This window comes from Suricata suricatta, chromosome 5, assembly GCF_006229205.1.
Source record: "Suricata suricatta isolate VVHF042 chromosome 5, meerkat_22Aug2017_6uvM2_HiC, whole genome shotgun sequence".
NCBI classification, from domain to species: Eukaryota; Metazoa; Chordata; class Mammalia; order Carnivora; family Herpestidae; genus Suricata; species Suricata suricatta.
This window is the reverse complement of record NC_043704.1, coordinates 105,489,270-105,508,032: the sequence shown is the minus strand read 5'-3', so window position 1 is coordinate 105,508,032 and position 18,763 is coordinate 105,489,270. Positions and strand designations below refer to the sequence as shown.

At 36.9% G+C, this 18,763-nt stretch overlaps 1 protein-coding gene across 1 annotated transcript in view; it reads right to left on the bottom strand.

Moving 5' to 3' along the window:
• VEPH1 (ventricular zone expressed PH domain containing 1) overlaps positions 1-18,763 on the bottom strand; it is a 225,393-nt gene that overhangs the window by 87,383 nt on the left and 119,247 nt on the right. Inside the window, exons 11-12 of the mRNA XM_029938756.1 lie at positions 14,611-14,820; positions 13,363-13,751 (exon numbers count right to left, since the gene is read on the bottom strand). Coding sequence (XP_029794616.1) covers positions 13,363-13,751; positions 14,611-14,820 — 599 coding nt within the window. The remainder of the gene's footprint in view (positions 1-13,362; positions 13,752-14,610; positions 14,821-18,763) is intronic.

The window sequence follows — 18,763 nt, the reverse complement described above, 5'->3', positions numbered from 1 at the left end:
GAAAAAGCAGAAGAACAAATTAATGAACAGAGTAACGGAAAGTAATCAAGCTGAATAAATGAGAGAAGAAAAGAATTATGTAAAGCGGGATAGACTTAGGGAACTCAGTGACTTCATTAAGCATAATAACATTTGTGTAATAGGGATCCCAGAGGGAGAGAAGAGAAAAAAAGGGGGGCCAGAACATTTATTTGAAAAATAATAGCTGAAAGTTTCCAAAACCTACAGAAGGAAACAGATATCTAAATCCAGGAGGCAGAGATCCCCCAACAAAATCAACCAAAGGAGATCCACACCAAGACATGCAGCAATCAAAATGACAAAAAGTAGTGATAGAGAAAACATTCTAAAAGCAGCAAAAGAAGGCAGTTACATACAAAGGAAACCCCATAAGGGTATTAGCAGATTTTTCAGTAAACTTTGTAACTCAGTGGCATGATATATTCAAGGTGTTAAAGGGGGAAAAAATCTACAGCCAAAAAATGTTATCCAGCAAAGTTATCATTCAGAATTAAAGAGATAAATAGTTTCTCAGACTAACAAAATATTAAGGAGCTCATGACCACTAAATCAGACCTACAAGGGGACTCTGAGTGGAAGGGAAAGACCATATACAAGAGGATGAAACTAGGAACTACAAAAGCAGTAAAAATAAGTATTTCTGTAAAAAAACAAACAAGAAACAGTCAAGAGATTCACAAAATATTTTTGAGAGACAGAGAGAGACAGAGCAAGCAGGGGAGGGTCAGAGAGAGAGAGAGAGAGAGAGACACAGAATCTGAAGCAGGCTTCAGGTTCTGAACTCTCAGCACAGAGCCTGACACAGGGCTCGAACCCACAAACCAGGAGATCATGACCTGAGCCAAAGCCGGACACTTAACCGATTGAGCCACCCAGGCGCTCCGAGATTCCCAAAACAAAAGGATGCAAAATATGCTTCAAACACAAAAGGGGGAAGAGTAAAGAATGAGTCTGGTCTTACACAACAATAAAGTTAATATAGACTGCTATATGCAGAACATGTTATATACACACTTAAAAGTAACTACAAATCAAAAACCAGTAATAGATATACAAAGAATATAGAGAAAAGAATCTGAATATGTAGCAACAAAACACCCAGCAAAGCATGAAAGAAAGAGAAGAAAGGATCAGAGAAGAACTACAAAAACAACCATAAAACAAATAACAAAATGGCAATAAATATGTATTTATCAATAATTACTTTGAATGTAAATAAACTAAGAGGTCCAACTAAAAGACACAGGGTGACAGAGTGGATACAAAAGCAAGACCTATCTATCTGCTGCCTACAAGAGACTAATTTCAAACCTAAAGACACTTGCAGATTGAAAGTGAGGAGATAAAGAAGTATTCATCATGAAGATGGAAGTGAAAAGAAAGCTGGAATAGCAATCAGACAAAATAGACTCTAAAACAAAGACTGTAACAAGAGATAAAGAAGCACATTATATAATAATAGGGAATAGTCCAACAAGAAGATACAACAATTGTAAATATTTATGCACCCAACATGAAAGCACCCAAATACATGAAGCAGCTCGTAACAAACATAAAGGAAATCATGGACAGATCATCCAAACAGGAAACCAACAAGGAAACAGGGGCTTTGAATGACACACTGGACCAGATAGATTTAACAGATATGTTCAGAATACTCCATCCTAAAGCAGCAGAATACACATTCTTTTCAAGTGCACAGTGAACATTCTCCAGAAGATCACATATTAGACCACAAAAGAAGCCTCAACAAATTAAAATAGATTAAAATCATACATACTTCTTTTGTGAAAACAACACTATGAAATTAGAAATCAACAAGAAAAAATCTGGAAAGAATACAAATACATAGAGGTTAAATAACATGCTCCTAAACAATGAATGAAGCAGCCAGGAATTCAACACGAAAATTTAAAAAATATGGAGACAAATGAAAATAAAAACACAATGGTCCAAAATCTTTGCAAAAGCAAAAGCTGTTCTAAGAAGGAAGTTTATGGTCTACCTCAAGAAGCAAGAAAAATCTCAAATGAACAACCTAATCATATTCCTAAAGGAGCTAGATAAAGAACAAACAAAACCCAAAACTAGAAGAAAGGAAATAATAAAGATTAGAGCAGAAATAAATGATATAAAAACTAAAAAAAAAAAAAAAGAACAGATCAATGAAACCAGGAGCTGGTATTTAATAGATCAATTGAATTCATAAACTTTTAGCTAGACTAATCAAAGAGAGAGGGAAAGGACTCCAATAAACAAAATCACAAACGAAAGAGAAATAACAACAAACATCTCAGAAATACAAATTGAGGAGAATATCATGAAAAACCATATGCCAACAAAATCAGACAACCTAGAAGAAATGGATAAATTTCTAGAAACATACAGCCTTCCAAAATTAAAGCAGGAAGATAAAGAAAAATTTAACAGACTGATTACCAGCAAGGAGGTTGTATCAGTAATCAAAAAACTCCCAACAAACAAAAGTCAGAACCAGATGGCATCACAGGTGAATTCTACCAAATATTTAAACATGAGTTAGTAACTATTCTTCTCAAACTATTCCAAAAAATAGAAGAAGAAGGAAAATTTCCAAATTAATTCCAGGAGGTCATTATCACCCTGATTCCAAAACCAAATAAGGACACAAAAACAACAACAAAGAGAGCTTCAGGAAAATATCTCTCATGAACAGAGATGCAAAATTCACAACAAACCAAAAAAATCCAACATTACATTTAAAAAAATCATTCATCAAGGGCTGTCTGGGTAGTTCAGTTGGTTAAGTGCCAGACTTTAGCTCAGGTCATGATCTCATGGTTCATGGGTTCGAGCGTCACATTGAGTTCTGTGCTGACAGCTCAGAGTCTAGAGCCTGCTATGAATTCTGGGTCTCCCTTTCTCTCTGCCCCTCCCCTGCTTGTGCTCTCTCTTTCTCTCTCTCTCTCTTTCTCTTTCAAAAATATATAAACATTAAGATAAATTTTAAAATAATCATTCACCATGATCAAGTGGGATTTATTCCTAGTATGCAAGGGTGGTTCAATATTTGCAAATCAATCAACATGATATGTCACATCAATAAGAGAATGAATAAAAAACATATGCTCATTTCAACAGATGCAGAAAAAAGCAGTTGACAAAGTACAACATCATTTGATGGTAAAATTCTTCCACATAGTAGTTTAGATGGAACATATTTCAATGTAATAAAGGCCACATATGAAAACCCCACAGCAAACATCATACTCAATGTGGGAAAACTGAGAGCTTCCCTCCAAGACCAGGAATAAGACAAGGATGTCCACTCTCATCATTTTTTATTAAACATAGTGCTGGAAGTCCTAGCCAATCAGACAAAAAAAAAAAAAAAGAAAAGAAATAAAAGTCATCCAAATTGGCAAGAAAGAAATAAAGCATTCACTATTTGCAGATGACATGATACTATATATAGAAAACATAAAATATTCCAACAAAAAACCACTAGAACTGATAAATGAATTCAGTGAAGTTGTAGGATACAAAATCAATGTGTGGAAACCTGTTGCATTTCTATACACTAATAATGCAGCAACAGAAAGAAATTAAGAAAACAATCTCATTTACAGTTTCACCAGAAAACAATGTGATACCTAGGAATAAACCTAACCAAAGAGGTGAAAGACCTGTACTCTGAAATTACTTGATGAAAGTAATTGAAGATGACACAACTGGAAAGACATTCCATACTCATGGAATGGAAGACCAAATATTATTAGAATGTCTGTACTACCCCCAAATAATCTACACATTTAATGCAACTCCTATCAAAATACCAATAGTATTTTTCACAGAACTAGAACAAACAATTCTAAAATTGGTATGAAACCACAAAAGACCCTGAATAACCAAAGATATTTTGAGAAAGAAAAGCAAAGCTAGAAGCATCACACTTCCATTTTTCAGTTTATATTACAAAGCTATAGCAATCAAAACAGTACAGTACTACCACAAAAATAGACACATAGGTCAATAGAACAGAATGAAAACCCAGAAATACACCCACAATTAGATGATCAATTAATATTTCACCAAGTAGAAAAGAATATCCAACGAGAAAAAGACAGTCTCTTCAACAAATGTTGGGAAAACTGGTCAGCTACATACAAAAGAATAAAACTAAATCACTTTCTTATGCCGTACACAAAAATAAATTCAAAATGGATTAGGGGTAACTGGGTGGCTCAGTCAGTTAAGTGTCTGACTTTGGCTCAGATCATGATTTCATGGTTCATGGGTTCAAGCCCCACATCGGGTTCTGTGCTGACAGCTCAGAACCTGGACCCTGTTTCAGATTCTATGTGTGTGTCTCTCTCTGTCCCCTCCCTCATTCATGCTCTATCTCTCTCTGTCTCAAAAACTAAAAAAAAAATGGATTAAAGACCTAAATTGAGACCCGAAGTCATAAAAATCCTCGAAGAGAAGACAGGCAACAATGTCTCTGACATTGGCTGTAGAAACATTTTTCTAGATATGTCTCCTGAGGCAAGGCAAGCAAAAGCAAAAATAAACTTTTGGGAGTATATCAAAATAAAAAGTCTCTGCACAGCCAAGGAAACAATAAACAAAAATAAAAGGAAGCTACTGAATAAGAGAAGATATTTGCAAATGGCATATCTCATAAAGACCCCATATTGAAAGTATATAAAGAACTTACACAAGTCAACACCCCAAAAACAATCCAATTAAAAATTGGACAGAAGAAATGAATAGACATTTCTCCAAAGAAAACATCCAGATGTCCCACAGACACATGAAAAGATGCTCAACATCACTTATCATTAGGGAAATGCAAATCAAAACTATAATGAGATATCACCTCACGCCTGTCAGAATGGCTAAAATCAAAAACATAGAAAACAACAAGTGTTGACAAGGATGTGGAGCAAAAGGAACTCTCTTGCACTGTTGGTGAGAATGCAAACTGGTGCAGCCACTCAGGAAAACAGTATGGAGGTTCCTCAAAATGTTAAAAACAGAAATATCCTATGATTCAGCAATTGTGCTATTGTGTATTTACACCCAAAATACAAAAGCCTTGATTCAAAGGGATAAATGTACCCCTATGACTATAGAAGTGTTATTTATAATAGCTAAATTATGAAAGCAGCCCAAGTGTCCATCAATTTATGGATGGATAAAGTGGTATATATACACACAATACATACATACACATAAATATGTTTGTGTATATATATGCATATATATACACATGTACATACACACACACACACACACACACAATGGAATACTATTCAGCCATAAAAAGAATGAAATCTTGCCATTTGCAAAGACATGGATGGAGCTACATAGTATATTGCTAAGCAAATTAAGTCAGTCAGAGAAAGACAAATACCACATTATTTCACTCATATGTGGAATTTAAAAAACAAAACAAATGAGGAAAAAAGATAGAGACAAACTGAGAAACAGATTCTTTAACTATAGAGAACAAACCACAAACCAATGGTTACAAGAGGGGAGGGGTTGGGCGGGATGAGTGAAATTGGGGATGGGGTTTAAGGAGTGCATTTGTGATGAGCAATGAGTGATGTATGGAACTGCTGAGTCAGCATATTGTACATCTGAAGTGAATTTATTTCTATTTCTATTTTAATTGGAATTAAAATAGAAAAAAGAAAGGAAATAATTAGTACAGGCACAATGCATTAATTTGCTAATCATGGCTGGGCATTTGCTGTTTGATAGATAAATAAATCCAGGCAGATAGTGTGACAAACTTCAAAAGTATTGAACAATCTGGCCTATTTTCTCCCAAAAAGTATTGTAAATTGATGGATACAGATGTCTGGAAAAAAAGGACAGGAAATTAAAATGAAAGAGAAGTGGTTTTTTTTTTAGCTTTATTTGGAGATATAAAATTAGGAATAAAGTTGAGGCTGATGAAAAACTTGGCCAAATAACAAACATTTACATTTTTCTAGCTCTGACATAAGACTCTTAGAACTAATTAACTTAGACCATAAAAGACTCTTTTAAAGGACCGTAAAAATGATCCAGCTGAGTGTTTTTCAAGTTTCTTTAAGCTGTGGGATTCTCAGTTTAAATATCTATCAGGAAGGTCACTGTATAACATCAGCTGTATCACAGTTGCTCTGTTTGCAGAACAAAGGAAGAAGGAAAGAGGGGGGTCAGGACCCTTTCCAGGGGTCCCTGACACTTTTTTAGGAGTCCGGTTAAAAAACCATGACCCTGTAATATACTCTTGGAATAAAGGCAAGGAAGTAATGGTACAAAGAGATGACATAACCAGTCTGAAGAACTGGAACTGCCCAATAGCAGAGTTGAGACTGAAGGTCATTTCTATAGATTCTGGTTAGGTAGGATGCTGGGAGTCCAGAGTTATCATCCAAGTCCAAGTTCCCAGCATCTCTCTTTATTACTGAAGCAAGACACTCTTGTTAAAAATTCCAAACCTTGCATAAATGTGTACTTTAAAAATGTGCAAGTGTCATCTTTACCCTCCACTTCTCTCCATCACCAATTTGGTTCTTCAGAGAGAAGTAGTGGTGATAGTTTTATGTGTGTCTTTCTAGAAGTACCTCCCTCTCTGTACACATATATGTAAATCCTTTTCTGTCCTGGTTCCTCTTAGCCAGTTCTACATTTTCTTTGATCATAGCACTTAACACCTTCCAACACCCTACATTATTTATTTATCATTTCTATTACTTATTGTATTTTTTCACCACTAGAACCATTCTGTGAAGCCAAGGATATTTGCCTGTTTTGTTCACTGACATTTCTGAAGTTCCTAGAAGGATGCTGGTGTGAGTAGGCACTCAGAAATATTTGTAGAATTAATGAAAAATGAAGAATCAGGATGAATAGACAGAGCAGAGAGGATTTTTAGAGCAGTGAAGCCATTCTCTATGATTCTGCAATGGTAAATACATCCAAACAGTGGAATATTACTTATGCAAAAAAAAAAAGAGCTACCAAACCACAAAAAGATATAAAGGAAGCTTAAATACATGTTACTAAATGATAGAAGATGATCTAAAAATGCTACTTAGAAATTAGGATGTTTGATATAGAGTTTCTGAAATGGTATAACGCTTCCCACATTTGTGGCTTATTTTAATGGTAACATACTATTTTAATGGCTAGTGGATAATTGATGTAATATTTCACATGAAAAATGATGCTTCCTATAAAGTAATTTATTTTTAAAGGCCCACTGAATCTTTTTAAAAAAAAAGAAAAAATTCATTTTATGATTTCTTACTGATCTCTAATATGGACAGGGCAAAATGTGAATAGAGGAAACACAGGAATTTTGTGTCATTTACATAGTTCTTTTTCTCTTACTCCAAATTGATCTGCCAACATGTGACATGAGACCTGTCTGCTTTAGAAACTTATCTGCTGTTTGTAAACACACACCTCTATGAATATAGACTGTAACACAAATAAATACCTTCCAAATTATCAATACCTGGAGTCCTGACTGCCAATTATGTAACTGCCTGTGTGTTTGAAAAAACATTTTAAAATCATCCATCATCTGAAGTTTGATAGTTGTTGTGGATCAAACAAGAGGAAATTAATTTTTTTCCTTTTCTTATATCAAAACTATTTTCAGTTTCCTTGGCTATCAGCTCTTTATAATCAACCGAGCTCAAAAATATGGATTTGTTCAGTTTTTAAGTGAGATTCGATGATATCCATGGACTATTTTGTTTCCTTACAGGGCATATACTGTCAGTTTCATAATAGAAACAAATGGGAAAAAAAATTCACTTCCTGAAATTTAGTGGCAAGTTGGATTGGAATGTACTCCTGTGCTGTTGACTATCAGTGGCTCAGGACCATTTCCTACAGCACTGGATGCTTTGGAGTAAAGACAAGCCCCCCCCCCACCCCCCCAAACAACAAGGGAGGACTAATAATAATCTCTGAGTATGAACTTTCTTAGAAAAATTTAAAAATACTAACTATAGATATAAGAGCATAAGGCCATATCTTTCTATCTTAAAAGCAATACATTTAGAAGAATACAGTTAAGAATAGTAAATGTCACAACAAACTACTGCCCCTACGCCCCCTCCTCCTCTACCCCCTTCTCTTCCTCCTTCTTCTTTTAATGTGGCCGCCTTCAGGGTGAGATATATGAAAATGCACTCCTGTGCATTTTTTCTCTATTATGTATTTACTTTTACTTCTATTTATTAGCAAGGTCTCTTTAAATCTATTAAAAACATATCCAAGGTAGGCACTATATCAGGGGAAGTGACCATTCCAAAGGTTGAGATGAGTCATTTAATTTACAGATCGAAAATCACTCTTGAATTTCCAAACAAAATGGCCTGCATATAAATGTGCTCAACCATTTTATTTTGTGCTGTTTCCTTGGATGAATATACTTCTCATTCATAGATGTATATCAGGTAAACCGACATGCACAGAAGCAGCACATCCTTCTGTTCAAAAGCATGCTTACGTCATTTTTCTTTCTTTCTTTCTTTTTTAATGTTTATTTTTATTGGTTTTGAGAGAGAGAGAGAGAGACACAGACAGACAGAGCATGAGCTGGGGAGGTGCAGAGAGAGAGAGAAAGAGAGAGAGAGAGAGAGAGAGAGAGAGAGAGAGAGAGACAGAATCTGAAGCAGGTTCCAGACTCCAAGCTGTCAGCACAGAGCTCGACGAGGCTTGAACTTACCAACTGTGAGATCATGATCTGAGCTGACATCAGATGTTTAACCCACAGGGCTACCCAGGGGCCTCAGGGCATTTATCTTTATCTACTTGAATGTTCAAAGAAAATAAAACTTTTTCTTCTCCTTTTTTTTTTAGAAGTAGATTTTGAAAATATAATTAATGAGAAATAAAGTTATCTGATGTTCTCTAGTGGAACTTGGCAAACAGGTAAGTTGTATATTTAAGTGCATACCATCTCTACCAGTGATGTGCTTGTCTGCCAGGGTGTTGCAGCTACTCTGTTGAGGATGAATGAGGGCAGTAACCTGATGTTAACTCAAAAGAAGAGTTTGGAGGGGATCTTTTCAAAAGGATTTGTAGGTCTTCCTTTAACCATAGTACTTATGTTTCTCATGGGACATTGAGGATGACTGAACCAGGATATGCGTGACAGGAGAAGGTTAGGGGAGAATCTGGCCACCATTGTATCTATCTTCCTTTGACTAAAACTCACTCTGGAGAAATGGGAACTGGCAGAGAGGTAATAATAAATTCCAAAGCACCAAGAAAAATTCTCTAGATAAGTTTTTCCCTAACAAGCGTTCTTCAAACAGGGTACACTGGATCATATCAATGAATGAGACACCAGGGAATTTGTAATCTTTTCTTATTTGCTGTTTTTCCCTCTGGAATTGTGTGGGAAAGCTTTAAGATTTTTCTCTACTTAAAATCTTACAGCTCTTCTCATGGATAAATTATCCTAATCCCACAATTAAACTAAACTATTTTAGAAAAGAAGGAAATCTCCTCCAGATCCACTAAATGAATAGCTGATATCATCATCCCCCAGACCCAGATTAGACCAACCGAGGAGAAGGAGGTAAGGGCTGGGTTGGCTTTGCCTCCTGGGTCATGCCAACATAAGGCTGGAGGTGACTACATGCAAAATTTCAATAAGAAATCTTTATTTGTAATTAGTTATGAAATAGCACCTCCTTCTTGATATTTATAATAAATTTTTATTTTTGTATATTCTTATATCTGTTCAAGTTGAAAAATCAACTCATATTGGTCTATTAGAGAAAGGAAGATGTTACTAGTTTTAAAATTAGCTTTCTGCAAGTCAAGCTTGCTGATACGCTCTACAGATGGAATGTATTTTCACCCCATCAGGAAATACTTCAAAGCAAACCAAAGCAGCATTGATGGGTTCTTGTAAGCTTTTATATCATCATTTATAGAACACCAGCGATGGGACCAGATTTTCAAGGATTTATTTCAATATCATGCATTACTGGGTTCTTTTAACCTCTATTTTTGTTCACATAAAGGAATTTCAGTGATTCGGATATTGGAAATGCCTTTTGGCTAATGAACTAAATTCCTTCAGTCTTGTAGGTAAATCCAATCAGGCAGTGATGTCAGACCATCACTCTGGATATGAATAGATAACATTCCATGGTTGACTAACCTGAACCCACACTAGGGAGAGTCCTCTAAGACCAAAAAGAATTACTGACTTGGGAATAACAGACTCTTTTATACCCAAAATGACACTGCTTACCCAACCTCAATAAGATCTGGGGTTTGACAATTTTTCCCGACACGATGATAGATTTGTGCTGCTCTATTTATACTCCATTGCTAGTTCCCACTGTGATTAATATTGCACAATAATAAGATGGTGGGCTACGGATAAGAATGGTATCTGTAACCTTGACTCACCTTATACTGAATTCTGTTGTGCTGTGACTAGTGAGGTTCCCATTCTTTCACCATAGTTCATTATTGAAGTATTAGATTGAACCATATGAAAGTGATGTTTTTGTAGGTCAGAGTAAGGAGATCATATATCATCTTTTTTCATATGATTCAAACAATACCAAAAGAACTTCTTTAAAGGTTGTTTTATCATTTCCGTATAATAGACATTATGACATCAGTCTAAAATTATTCGTAGCACTCTGTTGTTGTTGTTCTTGTTTCCTGCTGGTTATTTGTCTTTTTAACTCTACCTGTTGTAGAAGTGGTTTTTATGCTTCTTCCCTTTGCTTCTTCATTACCTTGCATAATTCAGCAAGAAAGACCAAATGTGCCTCTTTTACATCCACAACACATTAAACATAACACAGGTTCTCAGTCTAAGGCTTTCTTCAATAAATTTCTAAGAAACGAAATGTGATATTGTTGAGCTGAGTGATCTCATGACAGCAAGCAAAACTGTGTCAGCCAGATGACTGCTGGCTTTCTTCTGAGTGGTTTACTCAATCCCTGGAATAATCACAACACGTCCCCTGCAGTCAGTACGAGTCCTTCCTTGGTGGACGTATTTACAGTGAGTCATATAAATCTGCAATCCCTCACACATATCTCTGTGCAAGGAATTTTCCAGAAATTTCTAGGAAATTACAAAAATGTGAACAAATTCTGAAATGTCTACTTAAAACAGTTCTATCTGGGTCATTCCTGGCAGGAAACATCAAAAGAAAATACCTTTTGATTTTTGGTTGTTTTTAGTAAAGATGATGGATTCATTCAATATCTTGGGGGGAAAAAACCCAAGCCACTTAGTTAACTCTCAAAGTCCCAAAATAATTCAAAGCAATAAGAAATATCATGTGTTTTTGACGACTGGAACTGCAAGACTTGAGGTAACTGCAAGACTTCCTCACATGTTCACAAGATTAAAACACACTATATAGCACAATGCTTTAACCTAAACTGAAAAAACAAAACTATTCTGGCAGATGGAAATGTGTCTACCTTTATATTTGCTACAGATTTCCTTTTTTAAGCTGGGAAATGCATGTAACCTCATTTTTACTAAGTTCTCCAACCTGTGCATTAAATATAGAGACTATTAGTGAAATGGGAAATTGTAAAGAGTTTGTATTAATTGGATTTTATTAATTTTAACTATTCCTAAGTCCTGCTATACTTAATTATCCAAAACTTACTTTGAATATGAGAAATACTACTTTTAGTGTCACCATGTAAAAAAGGAGTTTTAAGAAACCTAATCAGGGTGCCTGGGTGGCTCAGTCGATTGAGTGTCCGGCTTCGGCTCAGGTCATGATCTCGCAGTTCATGGGTTCGAGCCCCGCATCAGGCTCTGTGCTGACAGCTAGCTCAAAGCCTGGAGCTTGTCTTGGGATTCTGTGTTTCCCTCTCTCTCTGACCCTCCCATGCTAATGCTGTCTCTCTCACTCTCAAAAATAAACAAAACATTAAAAAAAAAGAATCTTAATCAATCAATTCTTGTAAACATTTCTGAAAATGTCAGATTCTACAGACTCACATACAATAATTGTCATTGCCAAGTCCTTGAGAGCATGAGAATACATTCTTTCCTCTGATTTGGAGTGGGAGAAAGGATAGAAAGTAGAAGATGGAAAATGGGACCCTCCTAACACCATTCACTGAAGGGGCTAACAGTCATGGGTGGGGGAATATGAATTGGATTCACTATCCGTCAGCTGTGTTTTTTTTTCTGAAAGAAGTGCTGCCTAGCTTTTTCTATGTGGGCGTAGCCTGTGAAAAGCTGTCATGTCCAACAAGAGGTCTAGGACCTTCATCTTAATCTGAAGGGAATAACGTGGTTGTTAACTGAGAAAGACCACAGGAAAAATCCAATTAGTCTGATAGTGCCTTCAAAATATCCAAAAATATTCAACCCGCTGCCAGCAGATTGAGCTTGCCCTAAACACTCTTCCATTTCAGTACCTGTGCCTCAGACCTATCATCTTTCTCAGTACCAGGGCACAAAATTTAAGAAGCACCAGAAAATTTAGTAGTAATCAAGTAATATTTTTTAAAAATCAAAATTAATACAAAAAGTTCATGATAAACAAAATATCAAAATTGTAAGTGGAAACACAATCAATATTACTTCATATTCCTTTTGCTTCTGCTCCAATATGACTTAGCAAGACATACTGATCCTGACTTTACTTAAAATTTCACTGAGTTTTTTGGCACCTCCTTAAACTGTGCACCCAAGGGAAGCCTCAGTTCCTGATATCTTTTACTTTGTTCTGTCTTCTGATGAGTTCACACTCTTACTGGTTCCTGACATACATCATCTACTGACTATGATTTCGCTTTTTCTTCCTGTTATTTCCAAGAAGCCAGGGGCTGTGTCTGTTTGGGTCATAGTTGAATCTCACACAAAGCTGAATTTTTAGAGTAGTGACTGGTGCACAGCAGTGCTTCATATGTGCTACTGAATGAATGGGAGAAAATCTCTTGGAGCTCAATGCTGTACATGGTTTCCTTGCATGATTATGTGGATGAAAAAATGTTTCTGGCTGGACTTCTACCTGAGAGCCTGCTTTGGGGAACACAGACCCCTTCCAGAATTTTCCTAAACACTAGGGGACAGGGAATCAGTAACAATATATCTTGAGGTTTGAAAAAATCAGAGTTGGTAAACTTAGGTGTACCTAAGTAGATTCAAATAGGAATCAAAAAGATGACTGACCTTACTAAGGGGAAAAAGCAATTAAAATAATGTAATCGTGTTTTCAAATGATCTATTTTACAAAAAATTAAGGGTATGGCAATTTTTATGATTTGAGGCTCCCCCCCACCCCACAAGTGATGTTTGAAATTTGTCCAGTTTAGAGTGTTCAGAGAACTTACCTTCAATGGTACACTGATCAGGGACTGGAATCTTCCTTCCGATTTCCACCGCGTATTCTTTGACTTTACTGAAGTTTTCCTTTAAGTGCAAGTAGAGCTTATCTTGGTATTCCACTGGACTGGCAGTTGTTTCTGGAGTTTCTTTCTGGCAGTTTTCTTTAACTGTTTCTGGTGATTCTGTATGTATAATACTTGGGTGTGAAACTGAAGAATTTTTCAGCTGTGATCTGTCAGAGTTTGCCTTACAGCGTAACTTGTCATTTCCTTGGCTAATTGGGTCTATTTCTGAAAGAAATATGCTAGCTGGCATATCTCCACTTTCTAAAACTTCCCCATCATCTGAACTCATGCTCTTCGTTAGCACAGTGTGCAAAGCCAAACTCTTTGACCTGTAATACAAACAAAAGCCAAGACAGGCAAAGAAGTTGAGCTAGCATCCACAGAGAAGGAAAAGAAAGGATAATAACAGTGGGGGAAATGTACTTCCTCTAGAATGTGAAGCCATACATTGGTGCTTTTAATAGATTTGATAAAACACTTAGACCAGCAACAAATTATATAATAAGCCAAATCTTTGAAGATCTAGGCCACCTCCAAAAACAAAGATTTAAAAATCAATGTCATGGCAAAACTAACTGCAAAATGGTGGACTTATATACTTATATATTTTTTCCCCTACTTTTGATTCTGCCTTTTCATCAGAAGACAGGAGAAGCTTTTGATAGTCATTCTCAATATAACATATTTATATTTAACAAGTATTTTTAAAAATGAAGTCACAGGTTTGTTTGCCATTTGTATTCTCCTCTTGAGAGAGAGAGAGAGAGAGAGGGAGAGAGAGAGAGAGAAAGAGAGAGAGAGAGATTGAGAGAGCACATGAATAGGGTAGAGGGTCAAAGGGAGAGAGAGAGAAAGAGACACAGAGAGAGAGAGTCCAAAGCTGGCTCCACACTCAGCTCAGAGCCTGACGTGGGGCTTGATCCCAGGACCCTGGGATCATGCCCTGAGCTGAAATCAAGGGTTGGATACTCAACCAAGCCACCCAGGAGACCTTGTATTCTCTTTTTAATTTAGCAAGCATTTTTGGATAGCAGAAGCCCTATGAATGTCAGTTCATTCATGAAAAGATGGGACTTTGGGCGCTATAGGTAAAAGATATTTTTAAAACATGCCATAACAGTGCAGTAACAAAACTAACAGCAAACATGAAGTGCATCCTTTAAAAAAACAGCCAAGCAAAGTTTATACCTGTTAAATCTAATGTCCTTTCTTTCTTCCTTAGAAAAGTGGCCCAAACTATATCTTCTTATAGAGCTAGGAGTACTGCTGTCAGCATTTATTTTGTCTTCAAAAGCCTGTATTTTAACTTGGAGCTTTTCATGGTCTTCTTCTTCAGCTACAGTGAATTTGATTCCTTCCAGCTTTTCAGGGAATTCAATTTCATTGCTGGGTTTTCTCCTAAAAAGCCCCCAAAATCATTTCATTATATGTGGTCACATATACCCTCAGAACAGTGTTACTCTCTATTGAACTGATTCTTATTCAAAGTAGAAAAAGTTATTTAATACATTTTTTTAAGTTTATTTGAGAGCGAGAGAATGAGAGCGAGCAGGGGAGGGGCAGAGAAAGAGGGAGAGAGAGCATTCCAAGCAGGCTCTATACTGAGCTTGAACTCACGAACCATGAGATCATGACCTGAGCTGAAACCAAGAGCAGGACACTTAACCGCCTGACCATCCAGATGCCTCCTGATATATTTTTCATTAGTCATTTAACAAATATTTATCAAGTAACTACAATGGATATAGGGTTTGTTTTTAAGATTTTCTTTTTAAGTAAATTCTGTACCCAATGTGGGACTTGTGGTGTCAGGATGGCCAAGTGGGCTAAGGTGCCAGACCCAGTGTGGGACTTGAACTTACAACCCCAAGATCAAGAGTCTCATGCTCCACCAACCGAGCCAGCCAGGTGCCCCCCACCTTTTTTTTTCTTAAAGGAAATTATATTTGTTATAGTTTCTGTCACCTACATCATCTGCGTGGTAGGAAATATGCTCATTCTGGGCACCATCGCTGTCAGACCATCACTGGGGTTTCCCATGTACCTTTTCCTGGCCTATCTTTTCCTTATTGATGCCGGCTATTCCTCTATAAATACCCCCAAACTGACTGTAGATTCATTCTATAAAAAGACCATCCTATTTAATGGGTACATGACCTAAATCTTTGGAGAACATGTCTTTTGAGCTGCTGAGGTGTGATCACCTACTTAGTGTGATGGCCTATGGCTGTTATGTGGCCATCTGCAAGTCCTCGAACTATGCAACCATCATGTACTGGCCGGTGTGTGGCCTGCTAGTGGGAGTGGTGTGAGTGGGAGGCTTTTTTCATGCAACCATACAGATCCTCTTCAGCTTCCAATTACCCCTCTGTAACCCTAACATCACAGGTCACTTTGTGTAATCTGAATCCTTTGCTCAGTTTTGCCTGCACTAATACTCACACTCCAGGGCTCTTGGTTGTTGCCAACAGTGGACTGATCTGTGTGTTAAACTTCCTTCTCTTGGGGCGCTAAGTGGCTCAGTCAGTTAAGTGTCCAAATTTGGCTCAGATCATGATCTTGCAGATTGTTGAGTTTGAGCCCTGCATTGGCTCTGTGCTGACAGCTCAGAGCCTGGACCCTGCTTCAGATTCTATGTCTCCCTCTCTCTCTGTCCCTCCCCTGTTCACACTCTGTCTCTCTCTCTCACTCTCAAAAAAAAAAAATAAAAGCATTAAACAAAATTTAAAAAATAAACTTTCTTCTCTTTTAAAAATTTTTGGTTTTTATTTGAGTATAGTTGACACACAATGTTACCTTACTTTCAGGTGAACAATGAACACAGATCTTTTTAAAAAATTTTTTCTTAATGTTTATTTATTATTGATACAGAGAGAAACAGAGCATGAGTGGGGAAGGGGCAGAGTGAGAGGGAGACACAGAATCTGAAGCAGGCTCCAGGCTCTGAGCTGTCAGCACAGAGCCCAACATGGGACTCGAACCCACAAACTGTGAGATCATGACCTAAGCTGAAGTCAGAGGCTTAACCGACTGAGCCACCCAGGCACCCCGAACACAGATCTTTGAAATTGCTTCTATAGTTTCTTTTGCCAGAGTTTATAAATATTGGTGTTTATATCAATTTTATATTAGAAGGAGAGTTTTGTAAGAATTCAGAGAATAGAAAGCAGTTTTTTGGTTATCTACCATATTCTTATCCAGCTCTACAAAAGCATGGCTTTCATATGAAATTCATGCCAGACATTTTTAAGAAAATTGTTCTGCGCTGATTTGTTTGCAATGAAACTGACAGAATAAGAACATTTCAAATGGACTGTGTAAAGTCATGGTTTTGTTAATTTTACGGCTATCATTGTGACTCTTTTATGTTATGAAATAAGAAAAATCTTTTTGAATTTTAATATGTTGGAGGAAGAGATTTTCCATGAATGGTATTAATAGTTCCAACTATCTTTTTTATTGCAGCATTTATAAAAACACTCTGTGACTCATTAAAATGACCTCTTTTAAGACAGGGGTTATTTGTGGAATAACTTTGGAACCCCTCTAAGGACTAATATGTGCCTTAAGCAGAGTACTGACAAGCTGCAGAAATAGCTCACTGATGCTCACTAAAGTGCTGTATGATTACAGAAAAGTAGTGTGTGCTTATTTTCCATGACCCACCTTAGCCAGCCTAAAGCTACTTTAATTTCTATTTAACAATCACTATCAATCCTATCATATGAGGTTATTAATTCCTTCCTTATAAACATAAGGATTAATAATCCCTAGAAATCCATTCATCAATTTGGCTCAATAATTCTGTTGGTTTGTCTATGTATATTTACTTGGCCCTCTTTATCATTTTTCCTGAAGGTTGATGAAAAGGACCTCAAATATACAAAACTATCATGGCTTTTTCAAACATATGGCTATTTTCCTCTGAGAGCCAAAGTAAACCTAGCATAGTGTATAGGAGAGGGCGTGAAAATACAATTTGGGTGCTTTTTTTTTTAATGGCACTGCTTTTTAGGGAAAACCAATATGAAAGGGCTGGTGACAGATTTTTTTCAATTACATTCCACCCATTCTGGAACCATGTGTATGGTGGGTACTGGGGAAGGTCACTTGGCAGCTTTTCCATCTGGCCTACAGAGGGATACTGGCTTTGAGGGAGAGTTCATAGTTTTGGGCACACAAATTTTTAGAATTACCCTGTTAGTCCAGCCCAGGGACTGATATAAATGGTGCCACTGGGAAAGCAAGTAGATTATCCCTTAAAGTAACCAAGATATTGTTTATTGTCTAATAAGCTATTGCTGAGAAAACTTAAATACATATTTGTATAGTTTTTATAGGCTTCCTTGGTTTTTCATACATAATGCAAAATTTATTATCCATACCATGCTTCACTGAAATATACATGAGTAGATTTGAAGAATCGGTACATGGGACTAAAGGCTAATCATGAACATGTTTCCCTTTATGATACATATGATACTGGCTACCCACAAACAGATGGGAGATTTTGACATCTTCCAGCCAGATGATTCTAAAAGCTAGACTTTATACTCCAATTACAAATGAAACAAAGATGGGACTATCACTGATGGTAATTTACAAACCGTGATGATTACCAAGGCTAATTTTCAAAGATCCAGTAGGACATCTGCAGAAGGTGGTGGGGTAGGATGATGCTAAGCTCACTTCATTCCAAGGATACAACTAGATAACACATCAGTGTGAACAACTCAGAAAATGACCTGAACACTGGCAGGGGACACTCTCCATAGCTAAATGAAAAGAAGAGGTCACACTGAAGAGGGCAGGAAGGGTAGAGACATAGTGGAAGCTAAATGGACCCACGGGACTGTCTGCAGAGGAAGAAACACCACAGGCATGAAGAGAGGAGAGAAACAAACCCTCAAACCAAGCATCTCAGGCATGGGGAACCCACACAGGTAAGACGAATTCCTATAACATGTTGCTTTGGAAACCACAGGGGACTAATTTTGTGAGTTCTTACAATAGGAGATGAATATCTGGAACCTTAAGTCAGCAGGCTCCACTCTGGAAGACCCAGAGAGCAAGAGGAAACTGAATTACTGGTCTTAAAGAGAGAGCACAACAAACAGCTCTGCAGAGAAACAGCATAGAAGTAGAGTTTGAAAAATGCTTGGGATATATAGAAAGATTTACTTACTAATCTCAGAGCATGTGCTGGAGGAGCAGACATCTTTAGGAGACTTCTCTAGGAACAGAGGAGATGGCAAGCAACTTTACCTCCCCACTCTGACCCCCAGCCTACACACATGGACATCTGAGGGAACAGCACATCATGGAACACTTTCCACCTACC